General features: G+C 39.2%; 1 protein-coding gene across 21 annotated transcripts in view; it reads right to left on the bottom strand.

The window, feature by feature from the left end:
* Positions 1-17464: 17464 nt before the first annotated feature.
* The window catches only part of CASK (calcium/calmodulin dependent serine protein kinase), a 333687-nt gene continuing 326416 nt past the window's right edge, over positions 17465-24735 (bottom strand). For all 21 annotated transcript variants that reach the window (XM_087721747.1, XM_087721750.1, XM_087721748.1 and 18 more), the window contains one exon: positions 17465-19436. In XM_087721747.1, the coding sequence (XP_087577873.1) occupies positions 19260-19436 (177 nt within the window). In that variant the 3' untranslated portion in view covers positions 17465-19259. The remainder of the gene's footprint in view (positions 19437-24735) is intronic.

Genomic DNA, 24735 nt, shown 5'->3' with positions numbered 1-24735 from the left:
GATATGCTGGCCCAACTGGGCAAGGGCCGCATTTTCACTAAACTGGACTTGAGGGAAGCATACTATAGAGTCCGTATTAAAGAGGGAGATGAGTGGAAAACGGCTTTCAACTGTCCCCTTGGCTGTTTCCAATTTCGTGTGATGCCATTTGGCCTGCAGGGGGCGCCTGTGGTTTTCATGCAGTTGATTAATGAGGTGTTACATGACCATCTTTACAAGGGCGTTATCGTATATTTAGACGATATCCTTATTTACACGCAAACACGTGAGGAACATGTCAAGTTGGTTCGTACTGTGCTGAAGAAGCTTCGGGCTGCGGAGCTTTACGCAAAGTTGTCCAAATGTGAATTCCATCAAGAGAAGGTTGACTACCTGGGCTATCGTATCTCCCACGCGGGCGTGGAGATGGACCGCACTAAGGTCAAAGCAGTCACTGAGTGGGAGGCCCCTCATACACACAGGCAGTTGCAGAAATTTTTGGGATTTGCCAATTTCTATCGCCAGTTCATCCCTTCTTTTGCTAAGATAGCTCTTCCCATAACTAACCTATTGAAGTCCAAAGGTGGGCTGAAACCCAGGCCTAGCAAGCCGTTGGATTGGACCATGGAATGTCAAGCTCCCTTTGAGAAGCTGAAATGGCTTTTTGCCAAGGAACCGGTCCTCAAGCACCCAGACATGGATGTGCCGTTTGTGGTTCAGGCTGATGCCAGCGACGTGGTGGTGGGGGCTGTATTGCTTCAGGCCAATGATCAAGGTAACTTGCAACCCTGCGCGTACACCTCTCGCAAACTGACTGACACAGAGAGATGTTGGGCTATCTGGGAGAAAGAGGCATTTGCTGTTCGTTGGGCTTTAACCACATGGCGCCATTTTCTGGAGGGCGCCAAGCACCCGTTCAAGGTGTGGACTGACCATAAGAATTTGGAGGCTTTGAGAACTCCCAGGAAACTTTCTCCTAAGCAAATGCGCTGGGCTCAGCATTTCAATCGTTTTAATTTCACCCTGAAATACATTCTGGGTGGGAAGAATTTCATGGCTGATGCTTTATCCAGGCTTCCTCAGTACAACTGTTCTAAGCTCAGCATGGTCCAGCCGGTCATTCCCACATCGAGCCTCGCTGCTCCAGTGGTTACTAGACATCAGGCACGTTCTAAGGTGGAGATGTCCCAGGATTTTCTTTCCAATCTCAAGAACGCTCTCGCTGATGATGAATGGTTCCAGCAGCACATAAGTGAATGTACCATGAGGGATGAATTGCCCTGGATTGGGGCAAAACTTTATGTTCCTAAGTCTCTTTGTCTAGTGGTTCTTCGGCGGGCTCATGATTCCCGGATGGCGGGGCATTTTGGTTTCGTGAAAACGCTGCATGTCATGAAAAGGCAGTTTTGGTGGCCTTCTTTGAAAAAGGACATTGAACTTTATGTGGCCAGTTGTCCCGTTTGTGTGCTGCTAAACGCCCGCCAGGGAAACCGCAGGGTCTGCTCCAGACTGTGGCTCGTCCTGTTGCCCCATGGAAATCTCTATGGATTTCATTGTTGAACTCCCTGAGAGTCAGGGACACACTGTTATCTGGGTGGTTACTGACTTGTTCTCAAAGCAAGTCCATTTCATCCCTTGTTCCAAGATTCCGTCTGTTAAGACCCTCGCTAAGATGTTCATCTCCCACATTTACTGCTTACATGGGGTGCCTGGCCGCATCATTTCGGATAGGGGTGTGCAGTTCACCTCCGTGTTCTGGAGGGAGTTTCTGAAGTGGATTGGCTCCGCCCAGGGTTTAAGCTCCGCCCACCACCCTCAGACTAATGGAGCTTGTGAGAGGACTAATTCTGTTCTGGAACAGTATTTACGTTGTTTCATCAACTACCAGCAAGATGATTGGGTAGACTTTTGCCGCACGCAGAGGTGGCTTATAATAATTCTGTACATAGCAGCACTGGCTTCACCCCTTTCCATGTGGTGTTTGGCCAGGATTTTGTACCTATTCCTGAAGTTCCTCGTGAGCAGCCCCAAGTCTCGTCTCTGTCTGAATGGAGTGATTGCCTTCGGCACGTTTGGCCTTTAGCACTCCAAACTTTGGACGCTGCGCATCGCGCACATAAGAAACAGGCTGATAAGAAACGGACTAAGCCGTATAATTACAAGGTGGGTGATCAAATTTACCTGTCCACCAAGTTTCTTCAGACGCCCCAGAAGTCCAAGAAGTTGGGGCCTAAGTATGTTGGCCCATTTCCTATTATCAAGATCGTCAATCCTGTTTCGGTTCGGCTGCAGCTGCCTAAACACCTCCACCGGGTCTACCCTGTTTTTCATGTTAACCTCATAAAGCCTGTTCGCTTTTCGTCTTTACGTCCACCTGCTCCACCTCCGCCCGCTCCACTGTTGATTGATGGTGAACAACATTTCGAGGTTCGTGAAATTTTGGACTCCCTTAGACAGTGGAATCGTGTTCAGTACCTGGTGGCTTGGAAGCATTTTCCCCCTTCTCATTTTCCCCCTTCCCGAATGGGTGGACAAGTCTCATGTTCGGGCACGTAAATTGCTCTGCCAATTCTATTCTGCTTATCCTGACAAGCCCTAGTTTGGCCGGTTTCCTGACGTATTTTCTCTCTCCCCTTTTTTCCCTTTATGTTTCTTGTTGTTTGTCCGTTTGTTTGTGCTTTGTCATTTTGCAGGTCTGACCGCCTTTTTCTGGAGGGAGGCCAGATGTCAGCCTCCGCTTTGCTACTGCTTCAGCTGCCATTGAAATGGGGAGGCATGGTATTTGGGAGGGGACTCATTGTTGTGCTGGAGGAAGATTCTAGATTTTGACCAGACCACCTTACTGCACATGTGGAGGAGGAGTGTTTCCCGCCAAGGCCAACGGACCAGCATTCCATCCTGGTGATGCCTTTCGAAGTTATCTCACACCTGACATTTGGGAGAATTATGATTGGACTGTGCACGGGATGCCAAGGGGAGGGGAATGAATTATACAATATATTATTCGCTTTCGCGCCTAAATAACCAGTCTTAGCTTTGCTACGCTTCTATTCATTTATAATTAGTAAAAGTACACTTGATTTCAACAAATGGAGTCTGGTGGTTTCCTTTCCTGATTTGTGAATGAAGAAGGGCTGACAGGATGAAAGAGTGGATTGTACTGAGGAATATAAGATTATTGACTTTGGAAGGACATGATTTGCAATTGGGCTGGCATGCATTCTTATGGTATGGGAAAAAATAAGATACATGGATATTTTCAGAGACATTATATAAGGAATGAATTATTATTGGTGCGGGAGATAATTAAAGAACAACATTATTTGAGGATACTAGTTTGGGTTTCAACAATGGAAGCACTGATCCACCCAAATGTTATTAATATGAGAAACATTGTCAGATATAAAGATATGTTGAATGAAGAAAGGGGACTTAAAATGAAAGAAGAAATGACTGCGCAAGAAATCAATATAATGTGGTATTCTCATGTGCAGATACAGTTTAGATATGAGAAAGATATTAAATTACAGGGTTTTTACAAAGAATTAACAGTTAGATAAAATTCTAACAGGAACAGAAGAAAGATTAATAAAGAAACTGTATAATTACTTATTGGGCATAAAATTGGAAGATGAACATGTAAAAGAGACAATGATAGCATGGGTGAAAATTTTTGGCTATTTGATAGAATTGGATAAATGTCAGAAATTGTTGGATAGGAATTACAAATTAGCAATGTCAACTTCTTATAAAGAAAATTTGTATAAGATGTTTTATAGATGGTATCTACCACCGGTGAGGTTGACATAGATGTGATAACTCAGCTAAATGTTGGAAGTGCCACCAAATATCTGGATATTATTATCATATGTGGTGGACATGTGGAGAGGCAAAGAAATATTGGACAAAAATTAAGACAAGGTTGGAAGAGATGATACAACAACGTATTGAGCTGAAGCCAAAAACATTTCTGCTAGGAATTTTGCCTGAAATTTATAATAAAGGGAATGTATACTTATTCACTCATGTATTAACTGCAGCTAGAATTGTATTTGCACAACACTATAAAAGTGTAGAGATTCCTATTGATGAGAAGGTGATAAGGAAAATATTTGAATGTGCAGAAATGAACAGATTAACATTAGCAATTAAGGAGAAAGAGAGCAAACTGAATATTATATGATTTGGGAAGTATTTTACCAATGGTTTGAGAAAAAAAAGTTTGGAAATGAAGAAAGCTAAAAATAAGTAGATAATATACTTAGAGATATAAATCAGATGAAAACTTAGTATGTGTATGATGAGAATAATGATCTTTAATGTTGATGTGATATTATTACTAGAAGATATTAAGAAGAAAAATGGAGAGTTTTTTAACGTTTAAAAGCTCAATATATTATAATACTAAACTTAGGGAAATAATGTTACTGTGAATGTGAAAGATGTGGCAAAAGAGGAACAATGTCGCACAGAGATGTTTGTACCCAGATGACACACTGCATAAGGAAAGGTGGAATGTTTATTTTTGTAATTGAAAAATAATGCAATTCTTATCTTTTTTTATCCCAGTGCAGTCATGGCTAAGGTGACCAGACGTCCCGCATCTGGCGGGACAGGCACACCTTTTCATAATTTTTCCCGCGTCCTGGGCCGTTCTCAAAAAACCCCGCTTTATTTTGGCGCTCGCTGGCTCCCCCCCATCAGCTGCTGCTAGCTCGCTTGTTCCGTTCCCCCATCTATTCTATTCTACACTAAAAATCTAAGCCAGCCCAGCTGCCGCTCACTGATTGGCCTGGACTCCAGCCAATCAGTGAGCTGGCTGGGATGGAAAACTTTAAGCATGCGGCATCCCAGCCAGCTCACTGATTGGCTGGAGTCCGCTTAAGCACGCCGCGCGAGTCTCCATTTCATTTTGCCTTCGCTGTTTGCTTTTGCTGCTTCACTGGTGAGTAACCGGTGGGAATCGGGAGGCTTCGCCGCTTCGGGTGGGCGGCGGCGGCCTTTAGCAAGGGAAGGCCTTCCCTTGCGAAGGTCTTCCCTAGGGAGGCCGTGGCTGGCAGTAGCCGCCGTGGTCTGGCTTCCCCCCCCCCGCCCCGCCTCCTCCACTAGCCTTTGTCCCTCCACAGTAGGGTGGCTGGGGGGAGGAGACGGCCCTCCTCTCCTTCTCCCCCTTTGCAGAGTTGGGCGGGCGGGCTGTCTCCTGCCCCCAGCCACCCTACTGTGGAGGGACAAAGGCTAGTGGAGGAGGCGGGGCGGGGGGGAAAGCCAGACCACGGCAGCTACTGCCAGACCACGGCCTCCCTATCCTGAGAGAGAAACCCGGGAGAAGATGTGGGGAGGGGGGGAATTCACATGGGGCGGGCTGCAAGAGGGAGTGAGTGAGTCTGGATTGCTGCAAAGCAAGTCTTGGGAAGTCCTTTGCGCCATCTAGAAAAGTTCTTCACTCACTCCCTCTTCTTGCAGCACGCCCCGATGCGAAAAACGCCGAGATCAGCACACTTGGGGCTGTTGCTGCGACTCTCGCAGTGATTTCTGTCAAAGCAAACGTGGGCACAGCCAAAGAGCTTGTCTGAGTAGGGCTGAAGGGAGCGAACCAAGAGCGCCGCATGCCTGCCATGTACCTTTGCCCGCAAACAAATCACATCCGCGCCCGCCGACAATTCCTGCGCGCGAGAAATGAGCCGGGCTCCCCCAGGAGACCCCCCGCCCACCCACCCCCAGGCCATGGGGGGCTGCAGGTGGGGGAAGGGCGGGGGGGAGTGGAGGAGCCGCCGCAAGGGCACCGCATTTACCCCTGCACCGAGGCTGGAAATGGCAAAGGCGGCCAGGAAGGTCCAATCGGCCGAGACCATCACTCCGCGCTTCCTTCCCTAAAAATTTACATTTCTGTCAAAGGAAAGGTCAAAGTGTTGTGTGGTAGGCGGAGCTCAGAGCACAGCGGAGAGGAAGGAAAGCGGGCGGGCAGTACTGGCTCCTGCGAAGCGGAGCCTTCAGGGATTTAGGGAAGGGAGCCAGCCGTGGAAGGGAAGGGAGTGTGCGGGGCCGTGTGTGCGCGCGCGCAGACCAGCCGCCGGGGAGTTGCGTCTGCCTTTGCCGAAGGAATATGTTGCTGCTGCGGTGGTTGCTGGCCTCCCATTGCCAAACGGCGCCTGGAAGCCACGAGCGGTGGACGCAGCCCTGCCTTGGCGGCTTCTAGCAGGAGACCGTAGTGAGCGTCTCTCCCTTTGGCTGCAGCTTCCTTGCCTCTCTCCGCCCGTGGATGCTGTGGCTGCTTTTCGCTTCTCTGCCTCTTCCTGGGGATCGTGGAGGAATCTTGGTCTGGCATCATTGAGGAGAACCCGCCACGTGCCTGTTTCGAGGCTCATCACTAGCAAATACCCACCGCTAGAAGATGGGGAGCCTGGGTCCCTCTCAGGCCAGGATCGGACCTTCCTGGCCGCCTTTGCTGCTGCTGCCGCCGCTACTACTTAGTAGGTTCTCCTCCATGATGCCAGACCAAGATTCCTCCACCATCACTAAATTGGAATATTATTGGCTTGTTTATGTTTAACTCTGCCACATGATTGAACTGCAGGAATTGTAGCAGCTCAAGAGTGAATATTTTTCCCCCTGGGGTACCTTGTTTCCTTTAATCTTATGCCTAGCATTATTGCTGTGCTATGGCAGGAGTCTGCTTGCTTTATTTCATTTAAATAACTTTATAAATTGTCCCCAGGAAATATACACCCCTTTCATTATAGTACAAGAATGATTTTCATTTTTATTCATATGATAAACTTAAATTCAGACTTTCTGGTGTACAATAATCTGAATTTAAACATTGACAGTGTTTAGGGAGGTGGCTGGAGTCCCAGGTAAGGAATGTGATGTGGGGGGGAGGCATGGGGGGGGTTAGTGCAGGTGGTGAGTAAAGGCAGGGAAGCGAGGGGAAGCAAGATTAGTGCTTTAAAAAACAAACCAATACCTAATTCACCATTAAGGGTTAGATGAAACAATCATAATAGCTTCAAGACAGAAGATTTATCAGAAACTTTGAGAAAGTAGGCTAAGAATGTAGAAAGTCTGCATGGTCCGTCCATCCATTGATTTTGATCACATGATCATGGAGATGCTGCAACATTTAGAAGTGTAAAACTTGTCATAAGTCACTTTTTTCAGTGCTGTTGTAACTTTAAATAGTAACTAAATGAACTGTTGTTGAGTCTAGGACTACTTGTAATTTCAACTGTTTGTATTGTCTTTGTGTGCATCTTTTTGGTATCTCAACATTAAATAATAAGATAGAGCATTCACACCTAAATTTTAAGAAAATAGTTTATGGACAGTAGAAAAGCTACTGATATTAATTCCTACAGTCTTATATTATTAGTTAGCATAATTATTATATATTTAACTACTTCAGAATAAGCCTTAATTATTCCATAACTGATTAGGGGTAATTTTGTTGGATTTTTTTTTTCAATCTGGTCTATTTCATGAATACTTTGCAGGGAAAAATCTGACTTAACATTTATTTTTTAGATATATATTCATTTTTTCCATTTAGGAACTCAAAGCATCACCTCCTTTCTCCCATTTTTCCAAAATACTTTCATGAAGTAGGTAGAGCTAACAGAAAATGACTTGCCCCAATCCCCCAGCAGAGCAAAAGAAAACTTGAAGATGAATTTCTCTATTGTATTTCTACTCTTCCACCTTAATGATCATACTCCCTCTCTGGTAGAGCGCTTTTAGACATTGTTTGTAATTCCAGAAGAGGAATCTTTTAAATTTTGGGAGAATATTCTGGCTATTTCGCAAATAGGGATTTATCCTTTCATTAATAGATTTTGTGACATGGCTGGTCACAAAATTTTCTTGCTCAGAAAGAAAACTCTCACAGCCTCTAGCAGGTGTCAGATGTGGGAAGTCAGGCTCTGCTCTAGTCTCAACCACAAAAACTCAATACAGTAGGTGACTTTGGTTATTCCTCTATCTTCACTTAGCTTAACTCAGAAGGTGATAAAAAATTGGAGGAGATGGCACCATGCAGGCCACCTTGAGTTGGGGTGGGGGGAAGCAGGATATATATTTAATTAATACATAAGGTAATAGCTTGTAATTTCATACTGACATTTCTATTTTTATAAATCTTTGCTCTGTGTATTTATTAGCCAGAGCACATTTATTCCTTTAGAGTACTATACTATTCTGTTCATTTGTCCAATTTCCTCTCCCAGCTTTCATTCAAAAGTTCCTGGTGTACATAAACTTTTATCTTCAGAATAAACCTACCTACCTACCTACCTACCTACCTACCTACCTACCTACCTACCTACCTACCTACATACATACATACATACATACATACATACCTGTCATCTATCTATTGAAAAGTAGCAACAACTGACCCTACATTAAAACAATTGAAACTGCCAAGTAGGAGTGTAACAACATTTTTATTCTATTGATATGCAGCAAAGATCATCACTTTAGTGATCAAAGTTACAATGGCATTGAAAAAAGTGACTGATGACAATTTTTCACACTTAGCGACCGTTGCGACCATTTTTCACACTTAGCTACCGTTGCAGGATCCTCATGGTCACGTGATCAAAATTTTGTTTGGCAACAGATTCGTATTTATGCTGGTTTCAGTGTCCTGGGGGGTGACCTTTTGACAAAATATAAAATTTTTAATCAAGCCCCCCCCCCCCCCCCCCCCCGACAATGGTGTCCCTCTTTACCAATCTGAAAATCTGGTCACCTTAGTCATGGCTGTTCCATATTTAAAAAATAAAAACAACCAATCGCACACTCTGCTAAGATAACTAGTTGCACTCTGTGAAGATGTGAACATCTTAAGGTTTTGAATGAGAACTACAAATAGAGCTCTTAACAAAAGTAATGCAATTCTATTCCTTTCATTAAAAGCATTTCTGTACTTTTTTCTGGTCAAAAGTGATTCACTGCTTGTATCATAAATAAACAAGATATTGAATTAAAAATACTCAGTATTTCTTTGAACACTAAAAGCCTAAAGACTTTTAGTCTTCTCTGTTTTCCCCAAGATATACACAAAAGCTTATTTACAACAATTTTCAAGAGGCCAATTATAAAAATCAATGACTGAATCAAAATAGTGAAAAATGCAATAATCCAGTAACCAACTATTCCTATTTCTTCCCTTAAGAGTGATTTCTGTGGAAAAATACTTTTTTCTTTGTGAGGCATATTAAAATTATATTAGATATAGATGCAAATTTTAATATTTCTTATTCATGCTGAAAACATTAGATACATGGTATACATAATGTTACATATAATATAATGGCATGTAATATTATATTATATAATCATATTAAAGCAATCTACCAATTTCCTCTCTCTTCCCTGACTTCCTTTCAAAAAGCCAGTGTTAAAGCAACTTATTTCTAAACATCTTATGTAGGAGGTGAACTTAGAACTGTGTTTATTTATTTATTTATTTATTTATTTATTTCTTTATTTATTTCTTTATTTCTTTATTTATTTATTTATTTATTTATTTATTTATTTATTTATTTATTTATTTATTTGTCTTGTATGCCGCCCACTCCCGAAGGACTCCGGGCGGCTCACAATAGACAAGGGAAAGGGGATAAATAGACAAAGACAGAGACAACACTTTAAAAACACAACATTCACAATTTCCGTGGGGCTGGATGTTTCACAAGGCCCCCGGCCTGCTGGAGCAGCCAGGACTTGGTGGCTTTGCGGAAGGCCGGGAGGGTAGTAAGGGTCCGGATCTCCATGGGGAGGTCATTCCAGAGGGCTGCAGCTGCAACAGAGAAGGCTCTCCCCCGGGGGGTCGCCAGCTGACATTGGCTGGCAGATGGAATCCGGAAGAGACCTAACCTGTGAGATCTGATCGGTCTGAGGGAGGTAATCGGCAGGAGGCGGTCTCTCAGGTACCCAGGTCCGATGCCATGTAGGGCTTTATAGGTTACGACCAGCACCTTGAAGCGGGTCCGGAGACTAATGGGCAGCCAGTGCAGCTCGCGGAGGATAGGTGTGACGTGGGTGTACCTAGGTGCACCCACAATCGCTCGCGCGGCTGCATTCTGGACTAACTGAAGTCTTCGAACGCTCTTTAAGGGCAGCCCATGTAGAGCGCATTACAATAATCCAGTCTTGAGGTCACAAGGGCGTGAGTGACTGTCTGAAGAGCCTCCCGATCCAGGTAGGGTTGCAATTGGTGCACCAGGTGAACCTGGGCAAAGGTCCCCCTGGACACAGCCGACAAGTGATGTTCTAAAGTCAGCTGAGGATTCAGGAGGACTCCCAAATTGCAGACCCTCTCTGAGGGGCGTATAATTTCACCCCCCAGCCTGAGAGATGGAATAGTTGGCCAATCTTTGGGAGGGAACATCAGAAGCCACTTGGTCTTGTCTGGATTGAGTGCCAACTTGTTTGCTCCCATCCAGATCCTAACAGCCTCCAGGCACTGGCACATCACTTCTACTGCTTCGCTGAGTTGGCACGGGGCGGACAGATACAGCTGCGTATCATCCGCGTATTGGTTTATATACCGCATATACTATTTATATGTTACAGAAAATATATGACTTCACAGTTCAGTTAATAACTCTTGCTCAATATGACCAGAAAAGAGCTGTCAATCTGAAAATAGGGCAGCACTTGAATCAAGCATTAAATGGTTTCATGCATGAACCTCATTGCCTTTCTAAACTTTTTCCAAGGCAATTATCTTATCCTCACAGTAATAAAGCAGAACTTTGACAGTGAGGAGCTTATTACATTGAGCACATTATATAACTTCTTTTTATGAGGACATGATCCACTCCTCCACTTGGAAATGAAGTTGCTATTTGAAATGTATCAGGGAGAAGGAAAGTTTGACAAGCATGACCATTTTTGTTCATATTAAACTCAACTGCTTAACTGGGGGTCCTTCGCCTTTTGGTTCAAGTGGACACATTTGAACTTTTGAAATTATATTGTGGGCACTCTCCCATTTCTGGTGATAAGATTATGACTGAGGCTGTTTTCCTTTGCAGTCTGTAAATTTCTCATTTTTAAAAAGTAAAATTTTAAAAACAAAGTGAAATGGGGGACAGAGGTCAAAAGCAATCAAAAGTTCCCAATATTTGCCTGGCCATTTCCTACTGCAATTTATTTCAAAGAATAATCCTTGTCCCCTTCATGTTTCTATTTTTGGGCTTAACGTAAATATATTTTCAAGTCTCCTTTTGCTCCCCTTGATTCATTTATTGTAAACTTACTGCTTTTCAGAATGCTATTTTTTGAAAGTTTTTGTTGATGTTCTGGTTGTTCCCTATTCATTGTCCATCTTGCTGGAGGAGACTCTGGGCAGATTACGGATTTATAATTAAAATATACTATAAAACTTAAAACAATATAAGGATCTTAAATTTAAAATTCAGTTAGAATAAAATTGACCTGGATGGAGAGGGAGCAAAGGTTATTTACGTCAATAGTCGCCTCCAAAATGCCACACACATGGCACAGCCATGTCTTCAAGGCCTTTCAGAAGGCCAAAAGGGCACCTCAGGGGACATTATGTTCCACAGGGAGAGAGCCATGGCAGAAAAATCTTCCTTCTTCTGAACCTCACTGGCCAAAATTCTTTAGTCAACAGTGTCTGCAGCATGCCCATGGATGGGTGGGCAAGTCCCATAGAGGTGAGCCGGTTCCTCAGATAGCCTGGACCCATGCCATGAAGGATTTAAAAGTGATAAATAGCTTGGATTAGATCCAAAAGCAAACTGGCAGCCAGTGCAGCTCGGGGAACAGTAGTGTAACATGGGTCACCCTAGGGGCTCTAAAAACCTGCCCATGCAGCTGTATTCTGCAACAGCTGAAGTTTCCGTATACTCTTCAAAAACAGCCTCATGTAGAATTAATTGCAGTAGTGCAGATGTGAGATGACCAGGGTTTATGTGATTGAATGCAGACACTCCTGATCCAGGAAAGGGTGCAAATGGTGCATGATATAAAATTGTGCAAAAGCTCTTCTAGCTACAATTTAAAGATGTTAAAGACCTGGAGCCAGAAGCTCCACTTGGACCTACCAGGGTTCAGTCAAAGTTTTTTGACCCCCATCCAGAACTCCACAGCCTCCAGGCATCCTGAGAGGGCAGCAACAGTATCGTTTGGGTGACCCGGAATGGAGGATCAACAGTGTACTGATGGTACCTCATCCCATGGCAGTTTCCAATCGATTTCCAATCAAGACAGAAACTTGTCCCTGAAGAGTACTGAAGATGAAAAAACAGAAACTAGGCCTGCAGCAAAACAAAAGTTTTGTTCTTCATTCTAATTATTTCAAAAGATTTTCTTATAAACTTTAAATATTAGAAATATTTTAAAAATAATTATAATGAAGAATGCTTTTTTGCAGATCAGTTGTCAAGTGTACCTGCAGAGATGTTTGGCAGAATTCTGATTGAAATGAAATGGTAGGACAGATGACAATAAGCAAAATTTGGGAAATGAAACATGGCTTTGAGTAAGGTAAGGGAGCATTCAGGTCATATTTTGTTCTTCAGTAGGACACGAAGATAGATATGAAAGTAAGATAGTTATTAAAACACACAATAATAAATGGAATACTTTATAAATGGTCCAAAATTGAGCAAGGATTAAGAAAAAGATTTAACACTCCCTAGGTTTTTCATGTATTTATAGATACCCAAGGAATCCTTTAATGTTAGAAGTGAGGTAAAGACAAGAATATGTGTACATTTTATTTAAGTGCAAATGATAAAGCTAAGAATTCACATCATTTGCAGCAAGATTAAGATAGTTATGTCAAGCAAGAATGACCAATGAAAATAGATGCCTGATTATGCTGAAGTGCTTTGTTCATATAGTGCAGTGATGGCAAACCTTTTTCTTATGGCCTGCCAAAATTATGTGTGTGCATGCTATCACACGCACATGTCCACACCAATTCAGTCTCCCCACCCACCTGTGCATGCATGCGTGATACCGCCCCCCCCCCGTGCGTGAAGGTGTGCACGACCCCTTCCAAGGCCCTGGAGACTTTCCTGAAGCCTGGGGAGAGTGAAAACTGCTTCCCCCCGGCCCTCTGGAAGCCAGAAACAGATAATTTCTGAACTTCTGGTTGGCCCGTTGGGGCTATTTTTCGCCCTCTGCAGGCTTCAGGAAAGCCTCTGGACGCTGGGGAGAGCAAAAAATGGTCCCAACGGTCCAACTGGAAGTTCAGAAATGATGCATTCCTGGCTTCCAGAGGGCCTGAGGGGGGCGGGGTGGGGAAGGCCATTTTTGCCCTCCCCAGGCTTCAGGAAAGCCTCCAGAGGCTGGGGAGGGCAAAAAACAGGCCAAATGGGCCAACCAGACATTCGTTCCCAAACTTGTGGTTGGTCCATTGGGCCTGTTTTTTACCCTCCCCAGCCTCTGGAGGCTTTTCTGAAGCCTGGGGAGGGCAAAAATGGCCTCCGGAAGGCCGCAAATCATCTGGCTGGTGCATGCATGTGCGCCCAAGCTGACAGCTGTCGTGCCAGCAAATATGGCTCCATGTGCCACCTGTGGCACGTGTGCCATAGGTTCGCCATCACCTATATAATTAATGTGAATTAAGATAGAATTGCAAAACAAAAATATGGAGTATATATAGGCTAAAACAAGAAGGAAAACTAAGAAAATCTCAAATAAATGGAGTTTATAAGATAATGAAAAAGAGATTGATAAGTAGTTTAAAGATCAAAATGCAGGGTATTAGTGAATGTCATGGACGCACAGATGACATAGTTTGTATAAGATAAGATCTATTTATTTATTTTCTTGTGTATTCTGCCTTTAATTTTTTGCTTATACTTACTCTATTATACACAACACAGCATAGGCTTGTTATATATGCATGTATGTATAGGATCCAGGAGACATTTGATGGCATACTTCAAAATGTAGCTATCTCCAATAGCTGATATACTAAAACTGCATGATGATGATGATATGCAATAGCTTAGAGGACTAACCATACTATTAGAATATAGAATAAGACAGAGTAGCCTCCTATTACATGGAAATTTACTCTCCGATTTCCTGAAAAATCAATGCTGTTTGGATAATGAAAATATCTATTGTGACACAGATATTAACAAAAAACATGAAAATAGATTACCATATAAAATTGGTGAATAAAGCAGATTTTAAGATTGAGAAGAAATTAAAATATCTAGGTATCACAAATATGAACTATATATTGTTTTATAATAACTATGTTAAAACATGGAATAAAATTAAAAAGCTAAGTTAGGATGCGAAGAACTCATTGCTGTGGAGAATTCGTGTGATAAAAATATCTTGCCTAGAATGTTTTTGTTTCAGATAATACCCATTTTGATAACTAATGCACCATTTCAACTATGGCAAAAGGATACACTGACATTGCGTGGCAAAGGGAAAAACCCAACAAATTAAATCTAAGGTATCATAAGACACAAAAGGCTTTACCTGATTTGAAATTGTATTTTACAGTTTGCTATTTGGTTTGGATGAAAGAGTAGTGTTAATGAGAAATAGAAGGCTTTTGGAGTTAGAAGCATATGACTTGAGATTTGGGTAGTGTGGATATTGTAAGATAAAGTCAAGGTTATTGTGGATTTTAATCATTACGTTAGACATGTCATATTGAAAATATGGAAGAGTTAGAAATCTCAGTTGTGCCCCAAAATATCTTTGTGGCTCTCAGTCACATTTTAAAAACAAGAAATAATAGGAAAATTCACAGGCTAACTTCTCATGAGATATTAGATTTTTGTCAAGGGAAATAGAAAATGTCAACAGAAGAATTGATGGCAGAGTAAATAAGTTTTCTTATTTACTGTTATTAGAAACATTTAAAGTAGACAAAAGAGCTAAAGGTTTTGAACATTCTAAGATTGAGTCTGAAATGGAATTTTGTACAAATGAACATTTAATGTTACAAAATGTGTAAACTTCTATTGAAATTTGAAACAGAAGAATGAAATAATGTATGATAAACTGGGCTAAAATTTTGGTTATAATACAGATAGCCCTCAACTTACAACTACAATTGACCCCAAAATTTCTGTTGCTGAGACATTTATTAAGTCAGTTTTGCCCCATTTTACGACCTTTCTTGCCATAGTTAAGTGAATCACCGCACTTGTTAAATTAGTAACATAGTAACATGGTTATTAAATGAATCTGGATTCCCCATTGCCTTTGCTTTTCAGAAGGTTGCAAAAGGAGATCATATGACAACAGGGCATGGCAACCATCATAAATGAGTCAATTGTCAAGCACCTGAATTTTGATCACATGACCATGGGGATACTATTATGGTTGTAAGTGTGAAAAAGTCATGTCACTTTTTTCAGTGATTCCTGGGGGCTGGGGAGGGCAGAAATGAGTGAAAAACTGAGCGTTTTTTGCTCAATTTTGCCCCCCCCCCAGCCCCCAGGAGCATTCTATAAGCCTCTTAAAGGTTATTCATGCCCTTCTTTTTGGAAAAAAAATAGGCTGTTTTTGGGAGGTCTGCAGAGTGAAAAAACTTTTTTAAAAATTTGCATATTCAAAACCTTGGTGCGTCTTATACTCTGGTGCGTCTTATACCCCGAAAAATGCGGTATGTTGTAACTTTAGAAAAGAGGTAAAATTGTAATTGCACTTATAACTGCTGTAAAAAAGGTCAGAACAAATTCGTGTATCATTTGTATCATCAAAATATTGTATCATTTTTTCTTTTCTATTTTTGCTTTCATTTCTTGCATTTTTAGCTTTCTTTTTGTTGTTTCTTTCTTACTTTACATTAATTTGTATTTGTTTTTACCTTTTTAAAAATACTGTGCATCTGTGTGTATATGAAAGAATCTATTATGTAACTCACACCCAATTCTCAATACTCAGGACTTTCTTACGATGAATTCTGGCAAGGTAACAAAATATAAGTTTTTTAATAAAGCATGTTTCTGCATAAAAATAAGAGTGAAAGGACACATGATGTTATAGATTAGCGTTCATATGCTATCTTGACCCTACATTGCATCTAGAGAACAAACACTCTAAAAAGTTCACAATTCCCAAATAGTTTATAAGTTTAGCTTTCAATTTGATAGATTTTGTTCTGTATTTTCCAATATTAATACAGTAATAGTAGCAAGAGCAATCCTTCACAAATGGATATAATCCTATTTTATTAAAATCAATTTATGTTTCATCATTATTATGGGAAGTGAATTTATGTTGCAATTTTATGCTGGTATGTTATTATTGATACAAACATTTAGCACCAATTGTCAAATCCCTATTTTGTGCCTGAATATTTATCAAAATAAATAAGAGAACTGATAGTTTAGTATATAATAAACTATAAAAACAAAAACAACAGAGGGAAGAAGACCTCCATGCAGATGTCTGAGTACAAAGGGAGACTAAAAGAATCTTGAATGAATTCAGTGATTTAGATCCTGGGATCAGTTCTCAAAAGTAATGAAAACCAAAAACACAATGCAGCTTGCTCCAATGGCTTTTTCAACATACTGTAGTGTTGCAGAGCAATGTAAATCATATAATGACTATATGAGATGCTATAAATTATATAGACACATTGATCAAATTATTAGGAACCCGATCAAGATATATAATCAAGGGCAAATAACAATAACCCCTTTCTTTAAAATATATGTAACATCCAGCTTGCAATGTGTACAAAGTTGAGAATATGTCACTGGAACAGAGACAGATAATCTTTCTGCCAATAAATATACACTTCTAAGTGCAAAATGACCAACTTGCTATTCTTTGACTAGTTTTGTTACTAATCAGCATTTCCTTTGATAATCTAATTACTGCTAACTTGGAAATGCATACAATGCAATGTTACAGAATATACAGTGCATTCAGAAAGTATTCACACACCCTTCACTTGTGTCAATTTTGTTGTGCTGAAGCTTCATTCTACAGTTATTGAAATTCATTTTTTTCTCATTAATGTACATTCAGTACTCCATAATGATAAAGTGAAAGCAGAAGTTAAGAAATGTCTGTAAATGTATTAAAAAAAAAACTGAAATATCACATTGGCGTAAGCATTCAGACCTTTTGCAACAATACTTGAAATTTAGGTCTAGTGCTTCTCATTTCTCTTGATCGTTGCTGACATGTTTCTACACCTTGGAGTTGACCTGTGGTAAATTAAATGCATACTGCAGCAGAGCAAAGTCACAAGGTCAAAGAAATTGCCTACACAGCTCAGTCAGGATTATTGCAAGGCACAGATCTGTATTGTTGCAAAGGGTCTGAATACTTACGCCAATGTGATATTTCAGTTTTTCTTTTTAATAAAAAGAAAATCCAATCAAAATGTATAAATCTATTGCCCTTTTAAAATATTTTGTTTCTTTAGAATGGTAATCATTGAGAACCTTACATCGTTCTCAAGAAATTTACATTAGTAAATAATACTTCTGTATTGCAATGTTGAAGATAACACTTTTCAAAAACATACTGGAATTTAATAACAAAAGCAAAGAATCCATATTAAATAATAAAAATGTAAAACAATCAGTCCAAGATACAGTAATACCAGTGATACACGGAAATTTGAGTCACAAAGATATTAAAAACTGGGATTGATAATGCACAATCTCCTGTTATGATGGGGAACAGATGTTATCCTTGCTAAGACATTGGTTAGAGAAATCAGAATATAGCAATAACCCTGAGATGAATTTATGGTAAAATTTGCTTAAGGCTCCATATCTAAGATTTAGGACTGTTCCACACATTGTCAAGGTTGTACTTTTTCCAACCAGAGCATATAGCTCAGCGAGTCATGGCCAATTGGAAAATCCATTTAATCTAAACCATATATTTATTTTATTACAATGTGTTTTGGGAATATATACTTTTCAGCATGTATAATACAAGCAAGTGCTAAAATGTGAATATATGAATGTATGAAGCAACCCTTATTTGCAGAGTGAGTGTGCAATTAAAGCATGAATGTCAAATATCACAAAGATGAGAGAACTTTTTTCTAATTATCTACAAAAAATTGTTTTTCTTAAGTAATTGTAGAATCCTGTGATGAAATGAATGACTCAAGGCATTTAATCGTTGAACACGTAAAATGAAGTATATTTAAAATAAAACTTTAAAAAATGGTTATATAGAATCTGAAAAGAATTTACAGGGCTGCAGCAGCTGAGTTTTTTGGAACTGTTAATTTATCGCAAAGCCTAAACTGGGTTTCTTTCATTGCACAGTATTTTCTCTTAAAATATGTGCATTTTCAAAACAATTACATACATATTAAAAATCAGCATATTTGCTTAAACATAATTAAAACGGTAATACTCTCAGACAACACAGATCTGAAATGGCAAAACCAGTAATTTTCCCCCCTCCCATCTTTACAACAAATTAATTTGAGACAAAATTACAAACACATTTCACTACATGATTAATAATAAAAATTAAGAGTTTTGTTTATAAATTTGCCCAAAATGCAAGGGATGTGCATAGGTTTTACAACTTAGTCATAGTATTTTATTTTATTCCCTTGGGTATCTTCCCCCCATGAACGGAATGTACTTGGTTGTAGACTACAGTTTTTTCAACACAGATACACCAACGGCATGAACGCTTGCAACTGTCCACATGCATTAAGAGTCAAGACCCAACTTCAAATCTCTATTCAGTTTTACAGAGTTCTTCAAAGAGACAGTATCACATTATCTGCCTATTAAACCAAAATACTTCAAAACGCTACTCTAAAAATGATTTTAAAAAGCAGAAGGCCATTAGAATATAAGTATTGATCTGGTCATGATTGGGCTAATAATTTCAAATAAATAAAGGAAAGCAACTCAATCCAATTCATAAAATCAGACTCTAAAAGATGCAATGTTCCACCCCCAATTAAAGTAAAGATCACATTATTATTAAAATAGATTATAGAAAGCAGCATCTATTTTGTGCAGTTTTAGGGGGCTTTGAAATTAAAAGCTATGAGTTCCAAAAATATAACATTCCAAAAGATTGAATACATATATTTAAAGATACATTTTAATAAAATTTAGAACTGATTAAAAAAGATACTGTCTCTTTAAATTATCATATTTTTTTGCCTAGCTATAAAGACATGACAATAATTATAAATGTAGGTCACACTACATCTAGGTAGTCTCTAGGGGCCAAGACCTGTTGACATAGGTCAATAACAAAGAGGTTTTTCCAAGTATGAGGTGGCTTCCAATAATGATCACATTCTTCTGGTAATTGGATTAATATATCCAGGAAACAGGAACCCATTGCGATGCTTTACAAACAAGCTCAATAGCTTCTTCCAGATGCCTGATTGTTTCATCAATTTCATTGTTGATAATTGTAAGGTCAAAGTAGTGTGCATATGTTCTCTGTAAGATTTCTGATTCCTTTTGCAAGCGTTGAAGAGATTCATCCTGCAGAGTGATTAGGAAAAATGGAAGAGGAACAACTTCGTTATCTTGTAGTTATTACATACAAGGAAGCATATTTCCAAATGCATTTCTTATATAGGGATTCATTCATTTTGAATCTTTTTGTAAGAAATGCATTTGGAATTTTGCTTTACTTTAATAAAATTGAGTTGAACTTATTAAAGTTCAATTATATAAATTTATTTTCTTCATATAACTCAGCATTTGTTTAAATGGGAGAGATGAATGTGAGAAAAAATAATAGGATAAGCAAGGAACAAGACAGGAATGGTACCTTATTAATGAATCGCGAGAGATTTATTTATTTATTTATTTATTTATTTATTTATTTTTTTATTTATTTATTTATTATTTATTTATTATAATTGTCCATTTCAAATCAATGACTCTGGATGGTGAACCATAAATAATGAAAACCGTTAAATCAGAATATGAAAAAGAAATTAAATACAAATAGTAGCCAAGAGATATTATAATCTGTCATTGTAAACATCATTCAACATAAAACTTTGGTTTGTGACCAAATAACCTACTTAATAACAATCTGATTAATATATACAGAAGTGGCCAAAAGTATTGGTAATCTTCCACTTTTTCCTCACAAAATTTGGATTTGCTATGAAATAAATTGAAACTGATACATGTAAATTGCATTCAGTATTTTTATTCCATAATTTTTATGAAATGCTTTGCTTTTGATGTATGATATTGTTGCAAATAATAAAAGAACTAATAAAATAATAAAATGAACTATTCAGATTAGCTGGAAGAATATTTGGTGTCTTCTAGTCTAATCTCCTGCCCAAGGCAGAGTCTTCATACCATCTCAAACAAATAGTTGTCCAATCTTTCCTTGAAAAACTCCATTTACAACTCCATGTTAAAGGTGTAAGAGCACCCACAATTCCAAGAGGTAACCAACTCCATTGCTTAATAGTTCTTATTGTCAGAAAATTCCTCCTTATCTTTATCTCTCCCGATGGGCTTTCACCCACTGCTTCTTGTCCTAACCTCAGGTTCTTCATAGAATTTAGCCTCCACACCCCTTATCATCTTTGTTGCCCTTCTCTGTACTCTTTCTAGGGCTTCAGCATTAAAAAAAACAAAAAAAACCCTGTAGTGGCCAGAACTGGATGCAATATTTCTAATATGGCCTCACCCATGCAGTATACAATGGTACTATCACTTCTGGTAATCTTGATGCTATCTCTCTGTTGATGCAACCTAAGACTGTATTTGCTTTTTTGGCAGTTGCAGCAGACTGCTGGCTCATACGTAAGTAGTGGTCCGTATTATTATATAACTGTTCTCATGTATGTCATGAAACAATAATATTTATTGAGCTATGCCAGAACTAATTACTTTATTTTATGCAAAATATGATTTATAGGTAGTTCTTGGATTACAACCACTAGTTCAGCATCATTCAAAGTTGTGATGGTGCTGAACGAGGGAGACTTACAACCAGTTTCAAAACTATGGCTATCACAGCACCTACAGTCATGATCTGAGTACTTGAGCCTGGATTGTAATTATAGCATTGCAGCAAGCCACTGTCATGTGATTGCAACTTCTGAAATTCCTGCTGACTTCCCACAAGCAAAATCAATAGGGGAGCTGGCAGGAAGTCAGGGGTTGCTCCTGCTACTTTTTGGCCTGCACTCCAAATTACCTGCCCACAGCACCTCCCTGTGGTACCCATGCAACCAAGACTACTGCAACAGAAGTTGTGGGAGCTTCATCACTGGAAGCGTTCAAGGAGAGACTGCACTGCCATCTGTCAGAAATGGTGTAGGGTCTCCTGCTTGAGTGGGGGCTTGGACTAGATGACCTACAAGGTTCCTTCCAATTCTGTTAATATAATAATTATACTAATAATAATGATAATGATAATCATAATGATAATCATCATCATCATCATAATAATCATAATAACAATAATAATAATAATAATAATACAAATTGAAGTTGAGCGACTGTGGAAAAAGAAACCATGTGTTGTCCCGATTGTAATTGAATACCCAAAGGGCTACCTCGCTATTTGGAAATTTTTAATTTATCAGACTTGAACATTCTGATTCCACAAAAAACCACGCTACTTGGAACAGCTTATATCCTTCGACGTTACCTTAACAGTTCCTAGATTAACATAATAATAATAATAATAATAATAATAATAATAATAATAATACCAATTAATTAAATGCAAAGAAAATGAAGCCTACAAATACTTAGGCATTCTGCAGTTGGATAACATCAAGCATGGAGAAGTAAAAACTATTGTCAGGCGAGAGTACACCAACAGAGTTAGGAAAATTTTGAAATCTAAATTGAATGGTGGAAATACAATCAAGGCCATAAATACCTGGGCAATACCAGTTATAAGATACACAGCTGGTATAGTTAACTGGACACAAACTGATTTGGACCTTTTGGACCGAAAAACCAGGAAACTAATGACAATGCACTACAGTTTACATCCACGTGGTGATACTGATAGACTATATCTGCCCCGAAAATCAGGTGGCAGAGGATTATTACAAGTGAAGCAAACAGTTGAAGAAGAAAAACATGGACTGGCTGATTATTTAAAAGAAAGTCAAGAACATCTATTAATCGAAGTAAAGAACAAAAATCTACTGAAGGCCCAACAGACGAAACAAGAATACAGAAAAGATGTTATAAAATCAAGAATGGAGAGTTGGCAGAACAAAGCACTGCATGGCCAATTTCTGGAAAAAATAAAAGATAAAGTGGACAGTGAACAAACTTGGTTATGGTTAACAACAGGTACATTAAAGAAAGAAACAGAGTCACTAATCCTGGCTGCGCAAGAACAAGCTATCCGCACAAATGCCATTAAGGCCAAAATCGAAAAATCCTCTGATGATGCCAAATGCAGACTTTGCAAAGAAGCTGATGAAACTGTTGATCACATACTCAGCTGCTGTAAAAAAATCGCGCAGACTGACTATAAATTGCGGCACAATTCAGTAGCGCAAATGATCCATTGGAATTTGTGCAAAAATTATAATATTAAAACAGCAACAAACTGGTGGGACCATCATCCTGAAAAAGTCACCGAAAATCAGACGGTCAAGATCTTGTGGGATTTCCGTATACAAACGGACAAAATACTGGCACATAATACACCAGACATCACACTGGTTGAGAAAAATAAGGTCACAATCATAGACATCGCAATACCAGGTGATAGTAGGGTAGCTGAGAAGGAACATGAAAAAATCGCAAAATACCAGGACTTAAAAATCGAAATTCAACGACTATGGCACAAACCAGCAGTGGTAATTCCAGTGGTAATTGGCACACTGGGTGCTATTCCAAAAGCCCTGGAATTACATTTGAAACAGTTAAAAATTGACAAAATCACCATCAGTCAAATGCAAAAAGCCGCACTGCTTGGATCTGCACGCATATTACGAAAATACGTTACGACATCCTAGGCCCCTGGGTGGGGCCCGACTAGTAACCAATGCCAAATCCGGCGAAACAACTGGCCGCTGTGATACAATTGTATAATAATAATAATAATAATAATAATAATAATAATAATAATAATAATAATAATAATAATAAGTAAAAAAATCGCACAGACTGATTATAAATTGCGGCACAATTCAGTAGCACAAATGATCCATTGGAATTTGTGCAAAAATTATAATATTAAAACAGCAACAAACTGGTGGGAACATCAGCCTGAAAAAGTCACCGAAAATCAGATGGTCAAGATCTTGTGGGATTTCCGTATACAAATGGACAAAATACTGGCGCATAATACACCAGACATCACACTGGTTGAGAAAAATAAGGTCACAATCATAGACATCGCAATACCAGGTGATAGCAGGGTCGCCGAGAAGGAACATGAAAAAATCGCAAGATACCAGGACTTAAAAATCGAAATTCAACGACTATGGCACAAACCAGCAGTGATAATTCCAGTGGTAATTGGCACACTGGGTGCTATTCCAAAAGCACTGGAATTACATTTAAAACAGTTAAAAATTGACAAAATCACCATCAGTCAAATGCAAAAAGCTGCACTGCTTGGATCTGCACGCATATTACGAAAATACGTTACGACGTCCTAGGCCCCTGGGTGGGGCCCGACTAGTAATCAATGCCAAATCCAGCAAAACAACTGGCTGCTATGATACAATTCCGTTGTTGCGATAATAATAATAATAATAATAATAATAATAATAATAATAATAATAATAATAATAATAATAATAATAATAATAATAATTCGATCAGACCAACGGCGTTTTTATCGAAGTCTTAATGTGAATGGTGACACCAAAAGTGAAAAACCAGAAAAGCAGGCCACAGTTGAATTCTGGAAAGAATTGTGGGAAAATGCGAAGGACTACAATAAGGAAGCAAAGTGGATACATGACTTTGAGAAAAGCATTGGCAACAAACAAATGCAAGTATTAGAAATAACAACTGAAATGGTCAAAAATCGAGTTAAAAAGGTAAAGAATTGGACATCACCTGGAAAGGACCAATTACATGGTTTCTGGCTCAAATATCTGACCAGTTTACATGCAATATTGGCCAGGCAACTGAATGAAATTTTACAAAAGGGCCAAATTGATGAATGGTTGACAACTGGAAAAACATACTTGATTCAGAAAGATGCAACTAAAGGAACAACACCTGAAAACTACAGACCAATAACATGCTTGCCAACAACCTTCAAATTACTCACAGGCATTATTGCAGATAACATGATGGATTATTATAATTTCTGGAAAAAATAAAAGATAAAGTGGACAGTGAACAAACTTGGTTATGGTTAACAACAGGTACATTAAAGAAAGAAACAGAGTCACTAATCCTGGCTGCGCAAGAACAAGCTATCCGCACAAATGCCATTAAGGCCAAAATCGAAAAATCCTCTGATGCCAAATGCAGACTTTGCAAAGAAGCTGACGAAACTGTTGATCACATACTCAGCTGCTGTAAAAAAATCGCGCAGACTGATTATAAATTGCGGCACAATTCAGTAGCACAAATGATCCATTGGAATTTGTGCAAAAATTATAATATTAAAACAGCAACAAACTGGTGGGAACATCAGCCTGAAAAAGTCACCGAAAATCAGATGGTCAAGATCTTGTGGGATTTCCGTAGACAAACGGACAAAATACTGGCGCATAATACACCAGACATCACACTGGTTGAGAAAAATAAGGTCACAATCATAGACATCGCAATACCAGGTGATAGCAGGGTCGCCGAGAAGGAACATGAA

This window comes from Thamnophis sirtalis, unplaced genomic scaffold (assembly GCF_051295495.1).
Source record: "Thamnophis sirtalis isolate CommonGarterSnake01/CBP01778 unplaced genomic scaffold, rThaSir2_p1.2 scaffold_8, whole genome shotgun sequence".
Lineage (NCBI taxonomy): Eukaryota > Metazoa > Chordata > Lepidosauria > Squamata > Natricidae > Thamnophis > Thamnophis sirtalis.
The sequence above is the reverse complement of the archived record's forward strand: the minus strand, read 5'-3'. Positions and strand labels throughout refer to the sequence as shown.